This window comes from Takifugu rubripes, chromosome 1 (assembly GCF_901000725.2).
Source record: "Takifugu rubripes chromosome 1, fTakRub1.2, whole genome shotgun sequence".
In the NCBI taxonomy this organism is placed as follows: domain Eukaryota; kingdom Metazoa; phylum Chordata; class Actinopteri; order Tetraodontiformes; family Tetraodontidae; genus Takifugu; species Takifugu rubripes.
Genome location: NC_042285.1, coordinates 28,639,361 through 28,664,181, shown reverse-complemented (window position 1 = coordinate 28,664,181; position 24,821 = coordinate 28,639,361). Strand labels below are relative to the sequence as shown.

The window sequence follows — 24,821 nt, the reverse complement described above, 5'->3', positions numbered from 1 at the left end:
CATCTGCTAGCAGCGGCCAGGTGTTAGCATGTGGTAGCAGCGACCAGGTGTTAGCATGTGGTAGCAGCGGCCAGGTGTTAGCATGTGGTAGCAGCGCTGGGTGTCACCAGCTCGTGTTTCCCTCTGATGCGACAGCGCTAAACTCGTCGGATCAGCTCGGGGCTCCACATCCTCACTTATCTCTGCTACTTGATTGACAGGTCGGGGTTTATTTCCCCTGGGACCGCCCCCTAACCCTCCTGGCTTGCTCTGATTGGCTGATCAGCCTCCTCACTCTCATTACAGCTCTTATCTGTGTGCCCTGTTCACGAGGTTTATCTTTTTAATTATGTTGGCGCTAACCTGCTAAAGAGGTCTGGTATCAGTGTCGGCCGGGGTCTCCTGTGGTCCAAGGCTTCTATACAACACTCTCTCTCTCACACACACACAAACACACACACACATACACTCAGGTAGTGTGTTCGCTCCAGACCAGACTGAAGCTTTGTTGTGTTCAGGGTCTGTGGGAGATAACCCCGCCGGCTCTATTACACATTCTGTGTGTGTCTCCTCACCTGCAAACCTTTTTGTTTATCACCGAGCTTCATCCTGTCACTCTCATTTCCTGCCTGGACCCATCGGAGGGGGCGGGACACCGTGTTCCTGCCTGGGGGGACACGGTTCAAGGTCAACGAGGTCTCCTGAGGTTGTCCTTCATGTGCTGCTGCCTTCAGGAACACAGACAAACGCTGCTTAGCTAAACTGTCTTCTTGTCTTGAGCGGCGTTCAGCCAGAAGGTCGCTCGACCCTGACGGGGCAACATGAGGGCGGCTCCCCAGAGACGGGGGGGTCAAGTGCAGCGGTAGCCCCCCCGTCTGGGGGCGTCGCCCATGTCGGCTCCTCCGCAGGAGGTTCCTGAACACAAATCATTGTTTCATGAGCGTGGGGCTTCCTGGGGGTCAAAGGTCGGGTCGTTCACTCACCGTTGCTCTTCAGGAGCCCCAGAACAAACCTGGAGGTCCAGGTTCTGCTGCACCGTCAGAACCTTTGTGTGTTCCACACATGACATGAAGCTGCTGGAACATCAGCACCAGTGGGCCCGACTCAGCACGCTGGAACTAACAATGATGACGCGGCACTTTTAGCACAACCTGCACCTGTGAGTGAGTGTGTGTGTGTGTGGGTGGGTGTGAGAATGTGTGTGAGTATATGTGTGTGTGGGTGGGTGTGTGTGTGTGAGAGTATGTGTATGAGAATGTGTGTGTGTGTGTGTATGTGTGTGAGAGTGTGTGTGTGAGTATGTGTGTGAGAGTGTGTGTGTGAGTGTGTGTGTGAGAGTGTGTGTAGAGGGAATAATTGATTTGAAGGCTCTGACTCCAGTGTTGGGGGGGAAGGGGGGGGGGGGGGGGGGGTGTCTGCGTATCCATGACAGCACAGACAATAAGAGCCTCTTAATAAGCCTGATCTCCATCAGTGGTGTGTGTGTGTGTGTGTGTGTGTGTGTGTGTGTGTGTGTGTGTGTGTGTGTGTGTGTGTGTGTGTGTTACTGGTCCCTTTATGCGTTTTAAATTGGTTTTTCTGGGTTTGTCGCAGGTTTTCTACAGGATTAAACAGTGCTGAAGCCTCTAAGTGTCTCTGAACACATGAAGCTTCCTGAGACTCGGCGGCGGCGGCGGCGTGACTCCTCCCACTTCAGGCCTGGTCTGTGCAGTTCCACGGTCGGAGGCTGGAAGTCTGCGAATAATCAAACTCCCCTCCAGGTAATTATGGAAGGAAGAAACCAATGATGAAAATGCTCATTTGGTTCAACATTTCGTTCTCGTTAACGAATCGAATAAGACAAAGAGACGATGATCTGATTTAGCACTGACGCTAGTCACATGCTAACAGTCTAGCGACAAACCCAGTTAACTGTGGCGCAAGTTTAGAATAGAAGAAAACGGAGAGTTAAAAAAAGAGGTTACAGACGCAGCCAGACATTAGCTAATCTAGCATCTGTTAGCTCAACTCCCTCAGCCCCTTTATGAGCTGCTGACCATGAAAGCTGCTGTTACACTTTGTTATATTGGAGACCACACACACTCTCTTACACACACACACACACACACACACACACACACACACCTAAGTGGATTACACACTGATGGTTTGTGTTGGACCAGCAGCGTGTAGCGACGGCGGTGGGATCGGCTCAGTCAGGATTAGGAGGCGAGTGCGTCTAATGGAGGCCGTGACCTGAGTCACGCGTGGTCGTTAGCGTCGACACGCTAACAGAAAAACAGCACATGTTTAGCCAACAGGTGTTTAACAACCATTTTACAGTGCAGTCACACAGCATCGCCATGGTGACGCTTCCTCCTGTGTAAGAGCGACTGTTTTTAATCAAAGTTCCCTCAAACATTAGCGTCAAATGCTAAACTGTCGGACAGATTTTGTTTCCCTTTCAACATGTTTGGTGACCGTAGAAACGTGCGCTGCCCCCTGGTGGAGGAAGAGGAGGGTGAAGTCAGAGGAATCGCCGAAGAACAATAGCATCTGACCTAGCTGCTGGTGCTAGCTGCTGGTGCTAGCTGCTGGTGCCAGTAGCCTGGATGGTCGACAGCAGGGGTGGGCAAATCCAGTCCTCGAGGGCCGTATCCAAGCCAGACCTTCTGTCCTACAGGGAACCACGTTCACCTGGGGCTCCATTTACCTTGGTGGTGGTGGCGGTTTCTCCCTGGTAGGATGCAAATCCTGGAATTCCACCCTCGAGGACTGGATTTGACCTCCTCTGATGGGCAAGTCCAGTCCATGACGGCTGGAATCCAGCCAGGCTTTGCACCCTACCAGGGAGAAACCACAGAGCAGAAAAGACCAACTTCCTGTTTGTGGACGGCATCACGGTCGTCTTCATCATCATCATCATCATCATGGTCGTCTTCATCATCATCATGGTCGTCTTCATCATCACTGTCGTCTTCATCATCATCATCATCATGGTCGTCTTCATCATCATCATGGTCGTCTTCATCATCACTGTCGTCTTCATCATCATCATGGTCGTCTTCATCATCATGGTCGTCTTCATCATCACGGTCATCATCATCATCATGGTCATCTTCATCATCATCATCACAGTCGTCTTCATCATCATGGTTGTCTTCACCACCACCACCACCACCATCATCATCATCACCACGGTCGTCCGCTGGAGCCTCCTTTGATGTGTTTGGACCGGTTCCGCCCGGCTCTGCTCTGGTCTCGGCCCGTCTGGACCCCCAGACGACCACGGAGACTCGGCTCCGAGCAACAAAACCCGCCTGGTCACGCGTGACCACGCCTTTGTTCCTGCTCCCTTTGATGTCAGCAGAAGCGTCGAGCGTTTCCTCTTTCTGTGAGACACCAGCACAACCCGGGGAGCCCGGTCGCCATGGTAACTGGACAGGCTGACTGACACCAGACAGAAGGAAGAAGATAAAACAATGACGCTATCCTGACCTTTGACCTTAAACTTGCTCCTTCTGTGTGTGTGTGTGTGTGTGTGTGTGTGTGTGCGCAATCACAACAGGTGTTGGGTCACATGTACAGTTCCACAGGGCCTCGGGTCGCGGCGCCCCCTGCAGGTGTGTTTATAGAACAGCACCGATGATAAAGGAGCTTTAGCTGATAGCAACAGTCGCTAGTTAGCAGCTGAATAGAGAGAAACAGCACAAATTAAAGATGCTAATGCTAGCACGTCACTGCCAACCACTTTATTTCAACCTTTAACTTTATAACGTTTAACAGAGACGCTCGGCAGGAAGTCACACGTTCATTTAGGTCAACATTTCCAAACGGGACTTTCTGCCTCTTCTGTTCATCACAGGCACAGCCGGGGAGGGGAGGTCCAGTCCGGTGGGCGGAGGATCTCGTCAGACGTGGTTCTCCTGGCACCATCGAACAGGGACCTCCAACAAATGCTGGGACGGGTCACGACCCAGTGTGAAGCGGCAGGGATGCGGATCAGCACCTCCACCTCAGAGTCCATGGTCCTTCTCCGGGTCGGGGAGGAGGTCCTGCCCCAGGTGGAGGAGTTCAAGTATCTCGGGATCTTGTTCACGAGTGAGGGTGGGATGGAACGGGAGTTCGACAGGCGGATCGGAGCGGCGTCAGCAGTGATGCGGGCGCTCAACCGATCCATCGTGGTGAAGAAGGAGCTGAGCCGGACGGCGAAGCTCTCGATGTACCGGTGGAGCTACGTCCCGGTGGAGCTACGTCCCGGTGGATCTACGTCCCGGTGGAGCTACGTCCCGGTGGATCTACGTCCCGGTCCTCGCCCATGGCATCAACGCTGGGTGGTGACCGAAAGAACGAGATCGGATACAAGCGGCTGAAATGAGTTTCCTCCCCAGGGAGGCCGGGCTCAGCCTTAGAGAGGGGGAGGAGCTGGGACATCTGGGAGGAGCTGGGACATCTGGGAGGAGGAGCTCGGACATCTGGGAGGAGGAGCTCGGACATCTGGGAGGAGCTGGGACATCTGGGAGGGGCTGGGACATCTGGGAGGAGGAGCTCGGACATCTGGGAGGAGCTCGGACATCTGGGAGGAGGAGCTCGGACATCTGGGAGGAGCTGGGACATCTGGGAGGAGCTGGGACATCTGGGAGGAGGAGCTCGGACATCTGGGAGGAGCTGGGACATCTGGGAGGAGCTCGGACATCTGGGAGGAGCTGGGACATCTGGGAGGAGCTGGGACATCTGGGAGGAGCTGGGACATCCGGGAGGGGCTCGGACATCCGGGAGGAGCTGGGACATCTGGGAGGAGCTGGGACATCTGGGAGGAGCTCGGACATCTGGGAGGGGCTGGGACATCTGGGAGGGGCTGGGAGCAGAACCGCTGCTCCTCCACATCGAGAGGAGTCAGCCAGGTGGCTCGGGCATCTGGCCAGGACGCCTTCCGGACGCCTCCCGGTGTTCCGGACCTGTCCCACCGGGAGGAGGCCTCGTGGCCGGCCCAGGACCAGGCTTGGGAGCGGCTGGGGGGCCCCCGGAGGAGCTGATGGAGGTGGCCGGGGGGGGGCTGTCTGGGCATCCCTCCTGGAGTTGCTGCCCCCCGACCCGGATCTGGATAAGCGGCAGAAAACGAAACGAAACGAAACTTTCTGCCTTGGACTAAACCGTCAACCGCTGTCCCACCGTCCTCGTCCCTGACCCCATCCTCATCTTCGTCCTCGTCCCTGTCCTCATCTTCGTCCTCGTCCCTGACCCCGTCCTCATCTTCGTCCTCGTCCCTGTCCTCGTCCCTGACCCCGTCCTCATCTTCGTCCTCGTCCCTGACCCCGTCCTCGTCCCCTCACGGTCGTTCTGTGGTCTATTAAAAGACGCGCTAGCGCGGCGAAGCCTCGGTGGTGCAGCTACAAAAATGACGACTACGGAACAAAAGTCCATTAGCGCTCGTTTCCAGAGCCGAGGGGACGTGGACGCTGCAGCAGCTGATTGTGATTGATGGCTTCCCATTAGCGGGCGAGAGGGTGTGTGTGTGTGTGTGTGTGTGTGTGTGTGTGTGTGTGTGTGTGTGTGTGTGTGTGTGTGTGTGTGTGTTGGGGGCAGTCAGGTGGAACACAACACATTACCTGAGCTCTCTCTCCACCTGAGAGACACTTAAATCAAACAGGGACGTCTCCTGGAGATCCTGCTGATCCTGTCAGCTGTGATCTGCTCAACATACCCGCTAACACAGTTAGCATTCGTCGCCGAGGACAAAGATCTCTTCTTCTCACAGGAGCTCCTCTTCCAGGGATGTTGGGTCGGGAGCGTCGCCGTGCGCTGCTTATCCCAGTGCATTATGGGATGCATGAGGAGCCACTGCTCCTGTGGGACATCCGCTGAGGTTTTCTTCTTCTGTGGTACTTCCTGTCAGGATGATGGATCGGGACCAGTTCTCCCTCCGTCGCCTCGCCGCCGGACCTCAAATCAATATTTCACCATTAAAATCCATCAGAGGCGAGTTGGGACTGTCAGAGGCGCCGCCATCACGCCGCCGCCATCACGCCGCTACACCATCCCGTGGCTGACAGGTGATTGGTGGTCAGCACGGATGGAGGCGCCGACCCACGTCAGGGCGCCGCTGAACAGGTTCTACCCGTTTGAGCGTCGGGCCTCACAAGTACTGATGTTTCTATCGGTCCTGGTACCTCAGGTGTGAAAAACACAGCCAAGGTGAACGGCAGCACGTTTATCACGGTTTAGCATGATGCCGCGTGTCACGCCTGTGTGATTTATGCTAACTGTTCAAGAACCTTCTAGAACTGTGTATGCTAAAGCTAACAGCATTAGCTGAAGAGGCTACCAAAGATCACAAATGTTACTTTACAAACTGCGTTTCTTTTCTAGCAACAACCGTCTTACCTGTTGGAGATGCTAACGCTGCTAACCGAGTAGCACAACAGCCTGGATTCCGCGGGAAATCTTTCGCGTCTTTTTTCCGTTTCCTCTTATTCTGTCACGTGACTTCCTGTTAAGGGACCGCTGGCCGGAAGTCACCTGATTAATTAGCGCAAACAGCTCGTTTAAATGGGTAAATTAAGGCTAATCTGGTGTTAAAATCATTCCTGAAGTTTCAAGCACATTTATTCGGAGATTTAAAAATAATATTCTCAATTTAAACAAACTTTAGGACATGCTAACACTAAAGTAGCATGTTAGCACGCTAGTCAGGCTGATCAAACAGCTGTTTTCAGTTGAAAACATGCGGAACAACTGAGGAGTGAAATGGTCTGAAGGTGTTGACGGACCAGCAGGAGGTTCAGGCTCTTCAGAGGGACGCTAATTGGTTGTCAGGGCTAAATGGAGAGATTAATGGATTCATTAGCACAGTTTAGCTCTTCTACAGCGGTGACACATCACGCCTTTTGTTTTAGCAGCTAGTTAGCCTCCAACAATAACACACAGGAAGGGGAAGAATTTAGCAGCTTACTCAGGTGAATCACGAGGAGACGGGACACATTCATGCAACACAGCTAACTGACCCACCAGTTTAGGGTGGTTACCAGTTTAACCAGTGGACAGAAAAAAGTCGTTTTTGGACCCAATTAGAAAAACACTGATTTTATTGTTCTGGACTCTGAAGACCCGGGACGCGTCCCTCAGCTCAGAGGTGAAGCCACCTTTGCTAACACCGAGGAGGTCCCAGTGATCCGCGTCCTTGGGGATCCTCCCATCAGAACCGCTGGTGAGGCGCCTGATGATCCACAGCTGCATCCTGAGAAGAACCAAAACAGCACCAACAGTCCCACCGGCCAGGATCCACATCTGGTCCCGGTTAAGTTCTGAAGATACTGAACAGTAGATTTGGCGTGTGTGATGGACACACGTGCACAGTCAGCAGACACCGGTCCTGGAGGCCCCGCTCCAGATCCAGATCCTGGTTTAAAGTAGGGCTGCACAGCCCTGGCCCTGGTCTGGTCCTGGCCCAGGCCCAGGCCATGGTCCTGGCCCCGGCCAGGGTCCTGGTCCTGGCCCCGGCCATGGTCCTGGTCCTGGTCCTGGCAGAGCCTCCACCCTCAGTCCTGATGACTCTTCTCATGGATGAATTTATCTTCGTACTGAAAAGGAGGATCAGGACAACCATTACCCGAGTCATCAAGTCCAGGTTCTGGACCTCTGTGGACCAGCACCAACACCTACCAGGGCCAGCTGCCGCCCGATGTTCCCCATCGTTATCACACCGGCAAAGAAGATGCAGGGCAACCACGAGCGTATGTACAGGAAGTCCGGCGACGTGTACCTGAACACAAGACGTCAGCATGAACCGGTAACCAGCGATCCGTCGGCCCAGCAGGGGGCGCCGCGCCGCTGCGCCATCAACTTACTGAAAGACTCCGTTGTAAACGAGCAGCTGGGTGGCTAACGTAGCTAGCAGCGCGATGCTAACGCCCAGGCCGAAGCCGCTGCGCGAGCGGTCGAAGGTCCACCACAGCCCGACGGAGAGCGCCGCCAGCGTCAGAGACAGCTGCACGTTGTTGGCAAAGTCCACCTTCTGGAGGGGGGTTAAGGTCCCGGCGCTCAGGGGCGTTGACCTCGTCTGAGCAAACAAAGAAGGATACGGCGCTGGCGTGGTTGATGCCCACAAACGCGGCGACGCAGCGCATCACGCTCGACCACTCCCGCTTGAACCTGTGAGGTTCTCCCAGACGGCGGTCGATGGTCGGGTACAGGAGCCCGATGACGGCTGCGGATCAGGAGCCAGCGAGCATCAGTGATACAGGTGGAGCACACCTGGAGACGTTTGTCACGCACCTGCGGCCGTTCCACAGCAGGGAGGAACCCACCAGGCGGAGGAGAAGATGCTGCTGAGGACGTCAGGAGGGAAGAGGGTGATGTTCCTCTGCACCTGCAGCAGGTTCAGCACCAGCGCCAGGAACACGCCCACGGAGAAGAGCACGCCCCCCCGGATCAGCAGGTTCGTGGTTCTGAGGGGCAGAACGTCCCCGTTTACCGTTCACAGCCCGACCACGAGACGCTCAACGCCTCCATGGAGGCGGCGCTAACCTGTTGGTGATGGAGGAGATATAAGGACCACGTGGAGGACGGTGCAGCCACGGCTGTGAAGCCCTGGTGTCTCCCATGGCCGTCAGGGTCCGGGACATCGGGGAGTCTCAGTCAAGACCAGCTGTGTCGTCTTCACGGGGTTAGGGTCTACCTGCAGGATGAGAGATCTGCTGAGGACACCCAACGACCATCGACCACCCACCAGGACCATCATCCACCCACCAGTACCATCATCCACCCACCAGGACCATCATCCACCCACCAGGACCATCATCCACCCACCAGGACCATCATCCACCCACCAGGACTATCATCCACCAACCAGGACCATCATCCACCCACCAGGACCATCATCCACCCACCAGGACCATCATCCACCCACCAGGACCATCATCCACCCACCAGGACCATCATCCACCCACCAGGACCATCATCCACCCACCAGGACCATCATCCACCAACCAGGACCATCATCCACCAACCAGGACCATCATCCACCCACCAGGACCATCATCCACCCACCAGGACCATCATCCACCCACCAGGACCATCATCCACCAACCAGGACCATCATCCACCCACCAGGACCATCATCCACCCACCAGGACATCATCCACCCACCAGGACCATCATCCACCCACCAGGACCATCATCCACCCACCAGGACCATCATCCACCCACCAGGACATCATCCACCCACCAGCCCTGCAGGTCTGCAAGTGACCCGGAAAATCTCATTTAAATCTCATTTTCCAGACATTCACAGCAGCAACAGACGCTTTTAGCACCAACCGACCAGTGAACTACAAGCTGTGGTATATTTATCGGGCTGTTAGGGGTCATTCAGCAGCTACAGACACGCTAGCTAATACTGAAGCTAACTTAGCTGCTAAACTGTGAAGCCTCAGACACACTTTTAACTATGATTTAACTTTAAAAACCCGATAAAAACAATCGAAAGTATCGCTCTTTAACTAATCTATGCTCGTGTATCGACAGCGGAGTTAGCTTCATGGTCATTGAGGCGGCTCCATGTTGCTAACTAGCTTAGCAACCTTTAGCATGGAGACTACCGGCCACTTCCGGTCGGCCAACACTCACAAACACTGAGACGCAGCAGCGAAACATTCCCCGACTGATCCAGCGGTCCAAACCCTGTAAACGTGCAGCCCAGAACCAGGACCCGGGCCTCTGGCTCCCAGCAGAACCACTTCCGGCTTCTGCGGTGACGAGCTGGGACCGGGTCCGCATGGATGACGTCACCGCGTTACTGACGTAGCACGTGATCGGCTAATCCACAAGATCGTGATTATACTGGATTTCCTCTTTATTTACTAATGACGTCGTTTGTTCGCCTTAGATCCGGTCGTTTTAGGACAGTTTGGATCATTTTAGCTCGTTTTAGATCATTTTAGCTCAGGTTAGATCATTTTAGCTCGTTTTAGATCATTTTAGCTCAGGTTAGATCATTTTAGCTCGTTTTAGATCATTTTAGCTCAGGTTCGATCATTTTAGCTCAGGTTAGATCAGTTTAGATCATTTTAGCTCAGGTTAGATCAGTTTAGCTCAGGTTCGATCATTTTAGCTCAGGTTAGATCAGTTTAGCTCAGGTTAGATCACATCTAGCATGACTGATCTGTTTCCAATGAAAGATCTGCCAAATCCTGCTCTCCAGCTTTGTGTTAATGGAGGGATCTATGGGATCTATGGGATCTATGTGATGAGGGATCCTGGGTTCCACACCAGACGTCCAGCCGTGGGGACCGGATCAGCCTGACTATTGTCTGTTGTCAGTCAATCATTGATGGAAGATTCTTCCTCTTGGCAGGTCAGTGATGCTCTGGGGGAGACTCACTCCATCCCATAATTAGCCTGATCGACAAAGACCCAGATTTCAATTAGTTGTCAAGGGCTTCCTGGAGGTCCTCCTGGCCCCACTGGTGAACAGGCCAGGATTCAATCCATCACCCTCCTCTTCATGGATGTGACTGATGGGGGCCCTGGCCCCGCCCCCTGCCCCGCCCCCACCCCCCCTCATAAATGTCACCCCCGTTGGAAGGTTGCAGTTTGAAAATAATGACCCGGCGAGCTCCCAGTTGTCAGTGATTAACCTCTGACCCCCCACGACGGCTCCCCACCCACCGTTCTGGTCCCCCTCAGGATTCTGGGCTCTCCAGACCCACCTGTGGTGATGAGAGGTGGACACGGCGCCCCCTGGAGCCACGCCCACGTTCACCTGGACGATGAACCCGTCAGACTACCAGGGGCCGGCGGCGCCACATCAGGAGGCTCCTGGAGGAACCGTCAGGAAGAACATCTCGCCATTGTGTGCGTGACGCCTCCACAGTGAGGAGGAAAATGCTAATGTAGCTGCTGGCAGCCTGCGCTGGCATATTGAAGGATAATGACAAAGGCAGGCCGGTTCCCCCGGTTCCCCCGTGAGCACGCCTGCGGAACAATGATTACAGATTGGCCGGCGTGTCCCTGAACATCGCCAGGGACTCGCATTCTCATGCTAATCACAGCCGCTAGCCGCTCAAATGTATCTGTACTCGCAAGCAAATAAGATGGAGTGTCCCGGTTAGCTGTGCTTATGTTGGACATTTTAGCCCGCCGCGCTTTGTTTAAGCTAGTTCTGATCTCTTGCTCCCCCTGCTGGAGAAACCGAAACCTTTGAAGAACCTTGGCTCCGACAGCAGAAGCTGAAGCATCTTTTGTTCTTGTGCAGCAGCACAGGAAGCAGCGATCAGCAGTTTGGGCAGGTAAACGCTGGCGAGTGGGCGGGGCTTCACTCCGACACCTGCAGTTCCCTCGTTTAGCTGCAACGCTCGTTTAGTAAATCGCCGAACGATGATTGGAAGTGAGGTTTGGATGATCTAAAGCTGGAGCGGCTCTCTGAGATCAGATCTCCCGATCGATCAGATCTACATGGATCAGCTTGTTCGGACTCCAACACGAGCAGACAAACCAACCTTTAATGTGACCAATATTGATTAATCCGATTAAAATGTCCCGTTTGATCAACGTTGTGGGACCGTTTGGGCTGAAAAAGGCTGGTTTGGCTGATCCAGCTTCTTTATTTTCATTGTGAGCAGCGGAGCCGCAGGAGCCTGGATGGAGGTTAAGGCGGGGGGGCTGCTGCGCTCTGATTGGCCGAGCAGCTTCCTCACAGATCACCTGTCAGTGTTAATCAGCCGCCATCTTTTAACGGGCCGGCCGGCCGATGGGAGAGGTGAGCCCGGCGCTGCTCGGGACGAAACAGATGATAAATCATTTGTACATAATTAGTGCGCAGCAAGGTTACGACTGACACCGATTTCATCTTAATTAGGAGGCAAATTTGTTCCATTAATTTAATCCGGCGTGCATGAGCAGCTCGGCCCCTAACTAAGTTAATCCTACACCTGTCAGGCCGCAGCGCGGTCACATGACACGCTGGAGGGGTGGGGTTGCCATGACAACAGGTGACGCAGCACCGTCAGAAGTTCACGACGACGTCAACATTAGATGTCACCGCCTGTGGGCTGCTGCACGTGTTTCAGGACGGTACTGACCCGGGTACAGGACGGACCAGGTTACAGGATTGACCCGGGTACAGGACTGACCTGGTTACGGTACTGACCCGGGTACAGGACTGACCCGGGTACAGGACTGACCTGGTTACAGGACTGACCCGGTTCCGGTACTGACCTGGTTACAGGATTGACCCGGGTACAGGACTGACCTGGTTACAGGATTGACCCGGGTACAGGACTGACCTGGTTACGGTACTGACCCGGGTACAGGACTGACCCGGGTACAGGACTGACCTGGTTACAGGACTGACCCGGTTACAGGACTGACCCGGTTCCGGTCCCAGAGACGCTGCTGCTGTCCCCAGTGGGACCAGCAGGAGGCGCCGTTGCTCTGCGGGGAGAATAGAACCCGACAGGCTTCAGCTCTGCTCAAGGGCACGAGGGGGAGCTGCCACGTGGTTTGAGTCACGTGACCGTTCTTTGGTCGTCACTAAAAGCCAAACGGAAGTTCTGAGCAGAACTTTGAGGTCATGATCAAACATCACCCACATCAGCCCGATGAGGAGGCTCAGAACGGGACAGGAGCGAGGTCAAAGGTCAACCTTCGTCTTCAGGAGCAGCCCCGCCTCCCCAGCCATCCTGACCTCTGACCCCCCAGGAAGGTTCTGATCAATCAAAACTTGGACTCATCTGTGTTAATTAGCGTCTTTAAACAGTTTATTGGGAAATGCAGCAGTTTGAACAAGACTTCCTCTCACAGCTTCCTCGTTGCCATGGCAACAGTCTTCTGCCGTCTGTCCTTCAGGAGCTCCTCACGAGCCATGGGCTGGATGATGGAGCCCAGCTGGGTGACCACGCGGGGCTTGGTGACCTTCCTGACGGTGCGCTCCGTGTTCCAGGTCCGGCCCGTGGGGACCCGGATGGTGCTCTCGAACTGCTCCTGGTTCTCAAAGGGGAAGGGCAGCGTGCTGACCTGATGGACGCCCACGCCGCCGTTTCTCTTCTCCGAGATGATGACGGCCGGCAGCTTCGTGTCCTTCCTGGAGGCGGGCGGCGGCGCTCTGACCCGGAACCGCTTCCGTTTGGAGCGGGACGGTTGAAGCCCCACCCCTCCCCACTCGCCCCAGCCCGGCAGCGTCAGGTCCACCAGCTTCGGCTTGGCCGCATCTTCTTGTGCCGTTTTGTCCTTCAGAAAGTCTGAAACAACATCGTCACCAGCGAAGGCCTCCCTGATGAGCCCTCTCTGGTCCTGGACCTGCTCACGGTCCTGGACCTCCTCACGGTCCTGGTCCTCCTCTACGGACAGAGGCAGGGGGGCCTGAACCTCCACTGTGCCCTTTGTGAGGACTTCCTTCAGCTCAATTCCTCTTCGCCTCTTCCTCTTCCGCACTGGAGCCACAGTTTCTGTGGGGGGCGGGGCTCCCGCTGGGGGCGGGGCTCCCGCTGGGGGCGGGGCCTCCACCAGGTGGACATCACCAGTGTGTTCTTGGTCCAGAAGTTCTGCCTCCTCCAGTGGAGCCTCCTCTGGTCCTGGGTGAAACTGCTCCTGACGCACCTTCCTCCTGCTTTGGAACTGCCTGAGGAGCAGCTCCTCCTCCTCCTCCTCCTCCTGCTCCTGCTCCTCCTGCTGCTCCTCCTGCTGCTCCTCCTCCTCCTGCTGCAGCCCGACACTCTAAACACAAATCAACACAGCTTTAGTGAGCAGCGCTGCAGCTGAGATGTTTCTAAATGAAGTTACAGGAAAGAGTCATTTGTTTTCTGCATCAGTGAAATTTGAACTGTCTTCTGAACAAACCTGCTCCTCCTGCTGCTCCTCCTGCTCCTCCTGCCCGGTCAGCTCTGCACTGTCACCCTTCTGCTCCTCTCGTGGTTCTTGGGTCAGTTTTCCTCTCATCCAGGGGTTGGAAGAGTCACCTCCGTGCTCAGCATCGTTCACTATTTCAGGCAGCTTCTCCTCCTCTTCCTCCTCCTCCTCCTCCTCCTCCTTCTGCACCACCCTCTCCGTCAGCTCCTTGTGGACCTCCAGCTGCTCCTGCATGGCCCGGCGAGCCTCCTGGTCATACTTGGCCATGACGGCTTTGGAGCGGGCCCACTTGCCGCTGTTCTGGTGTTTGAGGGACATCCTCTCCTGCATCCGGGCCAGCTCCATCTTGCTGAGCTCCTCCAGAGCCGCGGCCGGGTCCGTCTTCACCATCTCCTCAAAGCGCCTCAGGAACTCCTTCTTCTTGCCCTTGTTCTGGACTTTGTGGAACTTCTTGCTCTTGATGCGTTTCTCTCTCCTGGCCCGGGCTTCGTAGTAGGACTGCAGGGCCCGGTTCTTCTGAAGCTCAGCCCGCCGGATTTTGGCCTCCTCGAGGCTCATGGCTCGCACAGACGCTTCATCGGCAGGCGTCAGGACCGGGTCATCGATGGGCTGCTTGTTGGCGGTCAGCAGGGAGAAGATCTCCTCTTCCAGGGGCGTCCGGGCCTTCCAGCCCATCACCACCTTCTCCATGGGTTTGGGTCCTGATGGATCCTGGTTCAGCGGGAAGACCAGCTGTTCGGCCCGCTGGTGCTGCCTAATGACGCCGCTCCAGCGGCTCACTTCTGCCGAGGCCTTCTGGAACGCCACGGCCCGCTGGATCTTCTGGCTCTGCTGCTTGCTGAGCGGACTCTCGATGGTCTTCTTGATCCGCTGCAGGTTTTTCAGCTGCTTGGCGGTTTTGCTCGGTCCCCCAGGCGTCTGCTCCACGGTGCCGATCAGCTCTGACAGGTCGATCTGGTCACCCGCTTCCCCCGCCGTGGTGACCGTGAACTCGGACATCTGCACCGACGCCTCGGACCGCTCCGCCACGCGCTTCCTCCTCGGACCTGCGTCACACGGGAGTTCCAGCGTTTTCAGTGTTTACTGGTCCATTAGCTTCAATTAAAACGATCGTTTTGGACGCTAAAAGGAGCTTTACAAAGAAACACTTGTTGATGCTAATAAATGGTTCAACTGACGTGAAACAGAACCGCAATTTACAGCAAAAATATGTGATTTTTGTTTCCTTAAAACGAGTCGAATAAGGTCCTGGAACAGGACCCTGGAGCAGGACCCAGGTCCAGGACCCTGGAGCAGGACCCAGGTCCAGGACCCTGGAGCAGGACCCTGGTCCAGGACCCTGGAGGAGGACCCTGGTCCAGGACCCTGGAGCAGGACCCAGGTCCAGGACCCTGGAGCAGGACCCTGGTCCAGGACCGTGGAGCAGGACCCTGGAGGAGGACCCAGGTCCAGGACCCTGGAGCAGGACCCAGGTTCCTCTCTCACCTCCCAGAGAGCTGATGGCTTCCAGCAGCTTCCGGTGTTTTCGTTCATCCTCTCCGTCCTTCTCCTCTTCTTCCTCCTCACTCGTGATTGTTTCCTCCTCCTCTTCATCGTAGGCCACCTCGGGCTTCTCTTTTATCCCCTTCGACCGTTTCTTCACCCTCCTTTTAGCCGATTTCTTCTCCACAACTTTGGCCATGTCGCAGCGCCGCTCAACACACGTGTGCCGTAAACCGAGTCGCTGTCGTAAATCGCCGAAGCGCGTCGCGCTGTCGCAAAACGACTCTGACTCAATTCTCTTAAACTGCACAGTAAATTATTCTGATGTGAAACACATACGGGAATCATTGTGGAGTAACAGTCTTTGAGTTTTCTGATATACAATTTTACAATACAGAACCAGAGAAAACAGCAGATTTAAGATTAATTAACAGTTGAATAGGAGAAACAGCAGATATGAACAAGAGTGGAGATCTTACGCTGTTACTGTAACACTTTCAACAGGATAAAACCCAAAATATTTGTGCACACAAATTCGTCATTTAACCCACCAGTAGTGGACCACCAGGAGCACTGGGCTGCCTTGCTCAGGGGCACCCTGACCCGTGAGCGTCCCTGGATTTAAAGCAGCAACAACTGAACTCTGTTCCAAAACCAGTTCCTTTGGTCTGAGTGCTGAGCAACATTCTGCCCCTCACACTGGATTTCATGCTGAAATTACACCTGACACACAGATAAAAGTACAAATGACTCTACAGATCAATCAAAACAAGCTTTCTTACATTCCTGGGAGAAATTAACACATTTTCAGGAAAAGGTTATTTTTCTATATCAGTTACTCTAATGATGGTTTTAAGATTAACTATTTCTCGTCTGTTCTTTAAAAGACTTTATTATTTTATCACTATTTTTACTTCTGCGCTGATTCCTGATCTTCAGACGCCCCCTGGTGGCCTTGAATGTAATTACATGAAATATTACAGAAAGAAATGGCTATTTAAGATTAGATTAGATTAGATTCAACTTTATTGTCATTACACATGTCACAAGTACAAGGCAACGAAATACGGTTAGCATCCAACCAGAAGTGCTTAAGTAGCGAATAAAACTGTGATGGGTATAAACAATATATACACACACAATGATATATGTTTAAGATATCAATCTATATGTTTGTATTTACAGAGTTCACAGATATGTAAAGGGTATATAAACCTGTCTGTCTGTCTGTCTGATTTCAGTGGTGCGGCCACGAGACGCGGTGCAATCATGTGACCCGGGGCGATCACGTGACCCGCCAGCAACACTTCCGTTCAACATGGCGGCGGCTGCGTCTGTTTTCCACCGAGTGAGAACTGGCTCGAAGTTAGGAAACCAGTACGACCAGGACGGCAACGTGATCCAGGTAAAGCGGCTTTAGTGGAAGTGTGTGAAAACGAAGCTTTGGCGTAAAGACCGGAAGGCCGCGTGTCCGCGGGCGGTGCTAACGGCTAACGGCTAAGGGCTCGTTCGGTGGGTTGAGTCGCATTAAAACGAACCAGCAGCAAATGTGAGAATTTAGAGAAACTTTTTACGGAGGATTCACTGAAATTGTGCCACTTGTAGCCAAATCATCTGCTGAGATCAGGCAGCTCCGGCGATGGAGGCCGTTGCTGCAGAGCACTTCGGCAGGAGGATGATGGTAGTGATGATGATGATGATGATGGTGAGTTTTCAGGTGGAAACCAGAGAGGATGAAGAGCAGAGCATCAAGCTGACAGAGATTCTGGAGCTCCTGGTGGCTGCTGGGTACTTTAGAGCTCGAATCAAAGGACTGTCACCATTCGATAAGGTCTCTCACACAGACACACACACACACACACACACCACAATAATGAAAGGCAACCTTACTTGATCGGCGGCTGTGTGTGAACCTCCTCAGGTGGTCGGCGGGATGACCTGGTGCATCACCACCTGTAACTTTGACATCGACGTGGATCTCCTCTTCCAAGAAAACTCAACCATTGGACAGAAAATGTAAGAGTTGCTTATTTCCTCCGGCTCCAGCTCCTCCACATCTGCTCGGATTCTGTCGAAATGTTGTTTTCATTCTTGCTAATTCCAGCAAAACGACTGGAATCTGAAAGGTTTGCTTCCTCTCCTCGTGTCTTTCCAGAGCTCTGACAGAGAAAATCGTGTCTGTGCTTCCAAAAATGAAGTGTCCTCATCGCCTGGAGCCGCATCAGATCCAAGGCCTGGATTTCATCCACATCTTCCCGGTGATCCAGGTGCGGCAGCGGGCGCGTCCTTGTCCTTCAGGTGACCTTGCTTTGACCGTGTGTCCTGTGTGAATCCTGACAGTGGCTGGTGAAGAGAGCCATCGAGACCCGAGAGGAGATGGGCGACTACGTCAGAGCTTTCTCCATTTCTCAGTTCCAAAAGACTCACAGACTTCCGGAGGTACGGACGCCTGATCCCAGAGGGGAAGGTGGGAGAGCTCAGGGAGGAAGTGATGAAATGGCGGGATGGAGCTCAGATTGTCGTTAGTGTTGCTAGCGTTAGCGAGCTTGTGGCCGGGCTAGCGTCACCTGACTGGTTGATGCTGGTGTGACAGGATGAAGAGTTTTTCCAGAGGAAGGACAAAGGTGCGAGAGCTCTCCTGGACGTGCTGGTGAGTTTCTGCTTCTTCAGCTTCCTCCCACACACTCGGAGTCCTCTGGAGGGTTTTTGACGGTTTTTCCAGGAGGTGTACAAACCTCAGCGGAAGTACCGTCGGCAGAGGGAGGCGGGCGAGCTGCTGGACGAGGAGTCCAGGGTCCACTCCACGCTGCTGGAGTACGGCAGGTAAAACGCCCTCTCACACGTGGCACTGGTACATTTGCAGCATTCAGAACCGCGTTTGACAAATAAAACAACTTGGAAATGTGTCAATTTAAAAAGAACCACATTTGCTCTCCAGCCACGCCCACTCTGCTCTGATTGGTAGCTTCTCATAGGCTCTCCTGGAGTGGGTGGGCGTGGCTAACGTGGCACGCTGGTCACATGATGCTGTGTCACATTTAACCGGGTTTGATTGAACCTGTTAGTGACCCGTTTGGATCCAGTTTAATTTCAAGCCTTCGCAGCTCATGCTGGCCTGCTGTCACCATAGCAACCACAGTGTCTTCAGCTCACATGTGTACCTGTTTCCTGTCAGACTGTCGGGTTTCCTGCTGTAAGTATGACCCGTGTGCAGCGGCGTGTCCCGTGTCTCAAGCATGTTGTGGCGTGTTGCACAGCTGATCACCTGCTCTCAGCGTTGTGGTGGTGGTGATGATGATGATGGCGATGATGATGGCGAAGTCGTGGCATGCTGCCCTGGTTCTGCATGAACCTGCGGCCTTTTCACTCTGCTCTTTTCCTGCAGGAGATTCGGATTCAGCAAACAGGCCGAACGAGAGAAGGTTCGTCCGCCGTCTTCGGCTCCGAGTGGGACCTCCCCACGTGGTAACGTCTTTGTCGTCTGTGTTCAGGAGGACGAGAGGAAGGCGTCGGCGTCCGGCCTCTCCCAGGGGGCGTCGGAGGTGTCTGAGGAGGCGGAGCTGCAGGAGGCCGAGGAGGTGAGAAGGTTTCGCCCATCCCGCCCGACCCCCGACCCCCCCCCCCCCCTCCAACGTGTTTGTTTACCTGCTTTCAGAAGAGGATTAAATCCCTGATGACCAACATGGCGGCCATGGTCAGCGAGGAGGTACGGAGAGCCAGGTTGTCCTCTCGGACCTTCAGCTGCTTCAGGACCAGGCTGAACTCCTCTCCCTGTCTGTCTGCTGGCAGGGCCGGCTGACGGCCAGCGCGGTGGGCCAGATCGTGGGTCTGCAGTCGGAGGAGATCAAACAGATGGCGTCCGAGTACGCCGAGAAGGTGAGCAGCAGCCGTGGCCTCCGGGTGCACGCGTCCGCGCCGCGCCGCCGTCACATGACCTCTGCCTCCCGCAGCAGGGGGAGCTGTCGGAGCAGGAGCGTCCGGACCGGTTCGGCCCGCTGCAGCAGCACCGCAGAGCCGTGGCGTCGCTGGAGAAACAGATCCAGCAGAGGAAGCAGCAGCTGGAGGAGGTCAGGGCTGATCCTGGATCAGCACGTCTCAGGGTTGGTTCTGTCCCCGTCACAGCTGGAGACGTGATCGGACGCTTTTGCACCTTCACAGCTGCAGGTGCGACATGCTGAGATGAAGAGCGACTGTGAGGAGGCCAAAGGGAAGCTGGTGGAGGTGGGACAGGTTCCTGCACACCTGAGCCCCGCCCGGCCGTCGGTAACGTGTGTGTGTGTGCGTGTGTGTGTGTGTGAAGGCTACAGAACACTCCGAGAGGCTGGACAAGCAGCTGAGGTCTCTGGAGGAGAAGGAGCAGCAGACCAACAGCAGGCGAGTCTTCTGGTTCCCGTCACTTCCTTCACTTTTTACCTGTTTGTGTGGCTCCTCCCACAGTCACACCTGCTCCTGGGGTCAACAGGTGACTGTGAACGGTCCTCGGGTGTAAACGCTCGTTAGCCTCTCGCCTCATGTCAGGTCCTCATAAGGATAGAAATAATGCTCGTCCGAGGCTCATTTGAGCGCTGTGATTGGCTGAGGGGCGGTTGTCTGATGATGTCATCGTGTCATGTGAGCAGCGTTCTGGAGAAGCTGAAGGGCCTCGTGACCATGAACGAGAACCTGAAGCAGCAGGAGCAGGACTTCAGGACGCACTGCAGAGTGAGCACGCACACACACACACACACACGCTCACACACACACACACACACACACGCTCACACACACACACACACACACACGCTCACACACACACACGCTGACGGATGAGTCTTTGGTGATGGCGATTCGTGCCTGTTCACCGGCGCGGCCTGTGTGTCCAGGAGGAGATGGTCCGTCTGCAGCAGAACATCGAGGAGCTGAAGGCGGCGTCGGGTCAGGACAACGAGGAAGAGAAGGTTGGTTCTGCCTTTGTGCCTTTGATCTTCACGCTCGCTCACGTTGCCGCCTGTGGTCCAGGAGCGGAACCAGCTGATGGACCGACAGTGCGACACCGACCGGGAGAAGCTGCAGAGGATCCGACTGCTGATGGTACCGCCACACGTCCCGCCGCACCTGAGCAGGTGGCGCTCGGCCCGCTTAACCTCTCGTCTGCGTTCAGGCTCGGAGGAACCGTGAAATCGCCGTCCTGCAGCGGAAGATCGACGAGGTGCCGAGTCGGGCCGAGCTGACTCAGTACCAGAAGAGGTTCTTGGAGCTCTACAGCCAAGGTGAGGCGGGTCCGCCGCAGGTCCAGAGACGCCAGACAGTCGCCAAGATTCCGTTTGTGTTCTAGTGTCGGCGACGCACAAAGAGACGAAGCAGTTCTTCACGCTCTACAACACGTTGGACGACAAGAAGGTTTATCTGGAGAAGGAGGTCAGTGAAGGCAGCACGGTCAATCTGGAGGAGGAGGTCAGTGAAGGCAGCACGGTCAGGCCTTCAGCCCAACGCTCGCTCTCTCTCTCTCTCTCTCCGTCTCCACAGGTGAATCTGCTCAACTCCATTCACGACAACTTCCAGCAGTGAGTAAAAACACGTGCGTGACGACGAGCACGCGTGGGACTGGCGTGTTGACGTCCCTGTTCTGTCCTCAGAGCCATGTCCTCCTCCGCTGCTAAGGAGCAGTTCCTGCGACAGATGGAGCAGATCGTAGAGGGCATCAAACAGAGCCGCATCAAGGTCCGAGTGCTAACGCTAACGCTAACGCTGAGCTAACCGGGGCCTTCAGATCCAACAAGACGGACTTTGTTTTCACAGTTGGAGAAGAAGAAGCAGGAGAACAAGATGAGGAGAGACCAGCTGAACGACGAGTACCTGGAGCTGCTGGACAAACAGAGACTCTACTTCAAAACCGTCAAAGACTTTAAGGAGGTGAGAAGACCTGAGATGTTGATGTTCTCACGTTCAATGGCCGGGCTAACGCTAACAGCTGCCACATGTGCCGCCACTGAGGCTGATCCCTTTGCTTGTAGGAATGTCGGAAAAACGAGATGCTGCTGTCCAAGCTGAGAGCTAAAGGAGCGTCGTAGCGTAGCCCCACCTGCTGGTGAACTCACGCCGCGGAACGCTACGTCGGCAAAGCTAAAGCAAGAAACAAGTAGAGTCCTTTCATGTATTCCCGACGTGTCCTTATTATGAGCTCACTTCCTACATGTGCCAAGTCAAATGCCTTCAAATCACCGGCCAATCAGAGATCTCGATAACGTTAGCATGTTTCTCTTTTATAACCACCACTGACACATCTGGAGACATGTGGTCGCTGCAGCTGTGGCTCAACCATCACCCCAAAACCTGTTGATGCCCCCGGTGGCGGTTAGCAGCACAGCTCCATTAATGTAGATTAGCGCCTGAGCTAACTGCGCTAACAGAAGTCAGCGACTGCGGCCGTATCGTGACTCAACCGTCGGTCGTGTCCACGTCTGAGACGCTTGTGATCAGCGTGTACGAGAAATAAAAGCTGGTGTCAGATAAGAGTGTTTGTGTGCTGATTGGCGATATCACAAGTCACATGATGGATCTGTGGCGGAAACGTCCTGTGCAGCTCCACGTCTGTCGGGGGGGCGCTCGCCGCCGTGCACGCACTCGTTTATTACTCATCATTTATCAAACCTTCTTTCTTTTTACATCTAACTTTTTGTCTTTTAAATGTGATGTTTTTCCCTTTTGTGACCCTTTTTATTGGTTTAATTATTTAGAGTAAAACATTTTTTTTCACTCTGACATTTTAAAGTTTTTCTCTTTTTACATTTCAACCTATTTTCAAGAATTTACATAAACGTGCTCAGAAATCTGACCCACATTTGCTGGTGTGTGTGAGTGTGTGTGTGTGTCATTGATTGTGATATCAACGCACCCGTCACAGCCCTGATTGGGCGCTATGAGACACCCTGATGTTCAGGCCACACCCACCGGTGACGTCACAGCTCACCTGACGGAGCTCCGTCCCCACATTTGATGCCTCCCGATTCCTGATAAAGATGTTTTTTATTCCGCGTGAGAACCTGATAAAAGAGGAGGAGGCGGCGTGAAGCGCCTGTGGCTCCTCATTGCTGGCCATGAATGCTGGTGGAACACAGGTGATCTGATGGCTCCTGTGACGGAGCTGCTGCTGCTGCTGCTGCTGCTGCTGCTGGATGCTGCGGAAGCTGCGGTTGCCCCCGACAACGCCGCCGCCGCTCAGGTCTGGAAGCTGCAAATGAAGGAGCTGAAAGGAAAAGGTGAGACAGGAGACAAAACTGTCAACAAAAGTCTAAACTTTGATGATTTATGGATCCTACAAAGTTGATTCTTTCTATAGAAAAACATCAACTGACAAATTGGTGCAAATAAATTTGACTTTGAAGCTTGAAATGAAAATTTGAAGGACGTTTCTATGATTCACGCTGACAAAAAGTACGTTTGATTTCATAAAAGTATCAAAAACTGAGTGGAATTAAAATCCCACGATGTGAAAAAGTGTGAAACTAAATCTTTGAGCCGTCAGATGAGTCCGAGCGTCAAAGATTTAAACATTTAAATCGAAATTCCCCCTTTTCTCCGCTAGATTCCAGCCCTCCAATCAGAGACGGCTCCGCCCCTCAGCTGCTCTACTGCCGCGCTGGGATTGGCTACCACCTGCAGATTCTGGCCAATGGCACGGTGGGGGGCGTGCACAAGGCCGACGCCAACTGTGAGTCAGCGCGTGCGTGCGTGCGTTGCCCCGCACGACTCCGCTCTAACGCTTCTGTCCTCCAGGCTGGGTGAAGGTTTTCGCCCTCAAACGCGGCGTCGTGGGGATCAAAGGAGTCGAGAGCGGTTTATATTTGTGTCTGAGCGCAGACGGAGCGGCGCGCGCAGCGGTACGGCCCGGAAGCTAAGCTAAGCTAACTGGAGACCTCTGGCATGCTAACCATACAGCCTTTGGCACCACATGAACTGTGGCTAGCACGTGTAGCATAAATGTCACGATCATCTCGTCCTCTTTTTTTTTAGAAAGAATTTTCTGAGGAGTGCTTGTTGAAGGAGAACCTGGAGGAGAACCTCTACACGACCTTCTCCTCCCTGGTCCATCCAGGCATCTTCCTGGCTCTGTCCCACAGAGGAGAGCTCAGGAGGGGCAACAGAGTCGGGCGCCACCAGGCCTCAACGCACTTCCTGCCCAGGTGGTCACCATGACGACCAGCACCCCAACCAAAGACGGTTTTAGCTGAAGCAGCAGAACTGTTGCTGTTGTTTTATTCTCGTGGCTCGAAATAAAAGAGGTTTTTCAAGAGTCGACTGTTGAACGTTGATGTGAACTAAAACGTGCTGCTGTCCGGTCAAATAAAGTGTTAAAACATTTGGAGAATCCTACAAATCATAGTTCCTGCCCTTCTTACGCAACAATTGGCTGGCGTTTCCATGGAAACGCCTGGTTACTTTACCTGTCCGGGGTTCTGGACAGTGACGCCCCCCCCCCCTCCATCCCTCCATCTGCCAGGAACACTGGAACCTGAGCGCCAGAGGGGGCGGAGTCCAGACACCCGATCAGCACTCACCTGCTCAGGTGTCACGTTGAGCCGGAGCAAAGGCACCACAGGACCACCCGGAGGAGACGGTGAGGACGGTCCAACGACCCTCCAGCCTGAGATGGAAGGATGACGAAGAGCCCTGCAGAGAAGAGTAGGGAGAGAACAACTGACTGTCTGTAGCTCATCAGGCATCAGCTCATCTCCAGTCACCTGTCTGTCTGCCTGTGTGTCTGCCTGTCTGTCTGTCTGTCTGTCTGCCTGCCTGTCTGCCTGTCTGTGTGTCTGCCTGCCTGTCTGTGTGTCTGCCTGTCTGTTTGCCTGCCTGTCTGTCTGTCTGTCTGTCTGCCTACCTGTCTGTCTGTTTGTCTGTCTGTCTGCCTGTGTGTCTGCCTGCTTGTCTGTCTGTTTGTCTGCCTGTCTGTGTGTCTGCCTGCCTGCTTGTCTGTGTGTCTGCTTGTGTGTCTGCCTGCCTGTCTGTGTGTCTGCCTGTGTGTCTGCCTGTCTGTTTGCCTGCCTGTCTGTCTGTCTGTCTGTCTGTCTGCCTGTGTGTCTGCCTACCTGCCTGCTTGTCTGTCTGTTTGCCTGCCTGTCTGTGTGTCTGCCTGCCTGTCTGTGTGTCTGCCTGCTTGTCTGTGTGTCTGCTTGTCTGTGTGTCTGCCTGCCTGTGTGTCTGTCTGCCTGCCTGTCTGTGTGTCTGCCTGTCTGTCTGTGTGTCTGCCTGCCTGTGTGTCTGCCTGCCTGTGTGTCTGTCTGCCTGCCTGCCTGTCTGTGTGTCTGCCTGTCTGTCTGTGTGTCTGCCTGCCTGTCTGTGTGTCTGCCTGTCTGTCTGTCTGTGTGTCTGCCTGTCTGTGTGTCTGCCTGTCTGTGTGTCTGCCTGTCTGTGTGTCTGTCTGTCTGTCTTGCAGCTGCAGGCACTTCTGCTGACTCAGCATCACCCACAGTAAGTCGGCTAATTAGCATTGAACTAAAAGTGTTTCTCGCGTTGCTCTAAACATCAAAGGAAATCAGCTGATTCTAATGGTGTAA

General features: G+C 54.3%; 4 protein-coding genes across 10 annotated transcripts in view; 2 read left to right on the top strand and 2 right to left on the bottom strand.

Annotated features, from left to right (window-relative positions):
* Positions 1 to 7,020: 7,020 nt before the first annotated feature.
* insig2 (insulin induced gene 2) lies at positions 7,021 to 9,741 on the bottom strand. Of its 2 annotated transcripts, none has more exons than XM_011613795.2 (7): positions 9,586 to 9,741; positions 8,485 to 8,635; positions 8,233 to 8,405; positions 8,040 to 8,164; positions 7,806 to 7,972; positions 7,621 to 7,720; positions 7,021 to 7,538 (listed from the first exon to the last, which is right to left on the bottom strand). In XM_011613795.2, the coding sequence occupies exons 2-7, from the start codon at positions 8,580 to 8,582 to the stop codon at positions 7,497 to 7,499; spliced, it is 705 nt and encodes a 234-aa protein (XP_011612097.1). In that variant the 5' UTR covers positions 8,583 to 8,635; positions 9,586 to 9,741; the 3' UTR covers positions 7,021 to 7,496. The 2 variants fall into 2 exon arrangements, with proteins under 2 accessions (XP_011612097.1, XP_011612102.1); XM_011613800.2 differs by having other exon boundaries at positions 8,485 to 8,631.
* Positions 9,742 to 12,690: 2,949 nt separating this feature from the next.
* On the bottom strand, positions 12,691 to 15,903 carry LOC101072761 (U3 small nucleolar RNA-associated protein 14 homolog A). Of its 2 annotated transcripts, XM_029834128.1 has the most exons (4): positions 15,837 to 15,903; positions 15,289 to 15,554; positions 13,795 to 14,849; positions 12,691 to 13,671 (listed from the first exon to the last, which is right to left on the bottom strand). In XM_029834128.1, the coding sequence occupies exons 2-4, from the start codon at positions 15,482 to 15,484 to the stop codon at positions 12,754 to 12,756; spliced, it is 2,169 nt and encodes a 722-aa protein (XP_029689988.1). In that variant the 5' UTR covers positions 15,485 to 15,554; positions 15,837 to 15,903; the 3' UTR covers positions 12,691 to 12,753. The 2 variants fall into 2 exon arrangements, with proteins under 2 accessions (XP_029689988.1, XP_029689934.1); XM_029834074.1 differs by lacking the exon at positions 15,837 to 15,903 and having other exon boundaries at positions 12,691 to 13,638.
* A 631-nt stretch (positions 15,904 to 16,534) lies between these two features.
* On the top strand, positions 16,535 to 23,625 carry ccdc93 (CCC complex scaffolding subunit CCDC93). Of its 5 annotated transcripts, XM_029834247.1 has the most exons (27): positions 16,535 to 16,690; positions 17,003 to 17,116; positions 17,207 to 17,301; positions 17,441 to 17,552; positions 17,626 to 17,724; positions 17,879 to 17,935; positions 18,008 to 18,108; positions 18,461 to 18,478; positions 18,671 to 18,707; positions 18,777 to 18,863; positions 18,941 to 18,991; positions 19,075 to 19,161; positions 19,236 to 19,352; positions 19,444 to 19,506; positions 19,586 to 19,659; positions 19,905 to 19,986; positions 20,148 to 20,222; positions 20,284 to 20,355; positions 20,426 to 20,534; positions 20,600 to 20,682; positions 20,791 to 20,828; positions 20,901 to 20,985; positions 21,064 to 21,177; positions 21,279 to 22,523; positions 22,850 to 22,975; positions 23,041 to 23,144; positions 23,278 to 23,625. In XM_029834247.1, the coding sequence occupies exons 1-24, from the start codon at positions 16,604 to 16,606 to the stop codon at positions 21,333 to 21,335; spliced, it is 1,914 nt and encodes a 637-aa protein (XP_029690107.1). In that variant the 5' UTR covers positions 16,535 to 16,603; the 3' UTR covers positions 21,336 to 22,523; positions 22,850 to 22,975; positions 23,041 to 23,144; positions 23,278 to 23,625. The 5 variants fall into 5 exon arrangements, with proteins under 5 accessions (XP_029690107.1, XP_029690148.1, XP_029690061.1 ...); XM_029834288.1 differs by having other exon boundaries at positions 18,011 to 18,108; positions 22,850 to 23,144; XM_029834201.1 differs by having other exon boundaries at positions 22,850 to 23,144.
* A 227-nt stretch (positions 23,626 to 23,852) lies between these two features.
* Positions 23,853 to 24,821, top strand: part of tmprss3a (transmembrane serine protease 3a) — a 9,258-nt gene continuing 8,289 nt past the window's right edge. Inside the window, exons 1-2 of the mRNA XM_029834479.1 lie at positions 23,853 to 23,946; positions 24,701 to 24,735. Coding sequence (XP_029690339.1) covers positions 23,922 to 23,946; positions 24,701 to 24,735 — 60 coding nt within the window. The 5' untranslated portion in view covers positions 23,853 to 23,921. The remainder of the gene's footprint in view (positions 23,947 to 24,700; positions 24,736 to 24,821) is intronic.

Excerpts from the sequence above, each read along its gene's own strand:
- insig2 (XM_011613795.2), bottom strand. The coding sequence starts at position 8,582 with ATGTCCCGGACCCTGACGGCCATGGGAGACACCAGGGCTTCACAGCCG. Across the intron at positions 7,973-8,039 it reads GCATCAACCACGCCAGCGCC|AAGGTGGACTTTGCCAACAA; the intron begins GTATCCTTCTTT and ends ACCCCCCTCCAG. Across the intron at positions 7,539-7,620 it reads TCGGGCGGCAGCTGGCCCTG|TACGAAGATAAATTCATCCA; the intron begins GTAGGTGTTGGT and ends CCTCCTTTTCAG.
- LOC101072761 (XM_029834128.1), bottom strand. The coding sequence starts at position 15,484 with ATGGCCAAAGTTGTGGAGAAGAAATCGGCTAAAAGGAGGGTGAAGAAA. Across the intron at positions 14,850-15,288 it reads AGCCATCAGCTCTCTGGGAG|GTCCGAGGAGGAAGCGCGTG; the intron begins GTGAGAGAGGAA and ends CGTGTGACGCAG. Across the intron at positions 13,672-13,794 it reads AGGAGCAGCAGGAGGAGCAG|AGTGTCGGGCTGCAGCAGGA; the intron begins GTTTGTTCAGAA and ends ATTTGTGTTTAG.
- ccdc93 (XM_029834247.1), top strand. The coding sequence starts at position 16,604 with ATGGCGGCGGCTGCGTCTGTTTTCCACCGAGTGAGAACTGGCTCGAAG. Across the intron at positions 19,507-19,585 it reads CCAAAGGGAAGCTGGTGGAG|GCTACAGAACACTCCGAGAG; the intron begins GTGGGACAGGTT and ends GTGTGTGTGAAG. Across the intron at positions 20,986-21,063 it reads TCAAACAGAGCCGCATCAAG|TTGGAGAAGAAGAAGCAGGA; the intron begins GTCCGAGTGCTA and ends TTGTTTTCACAG.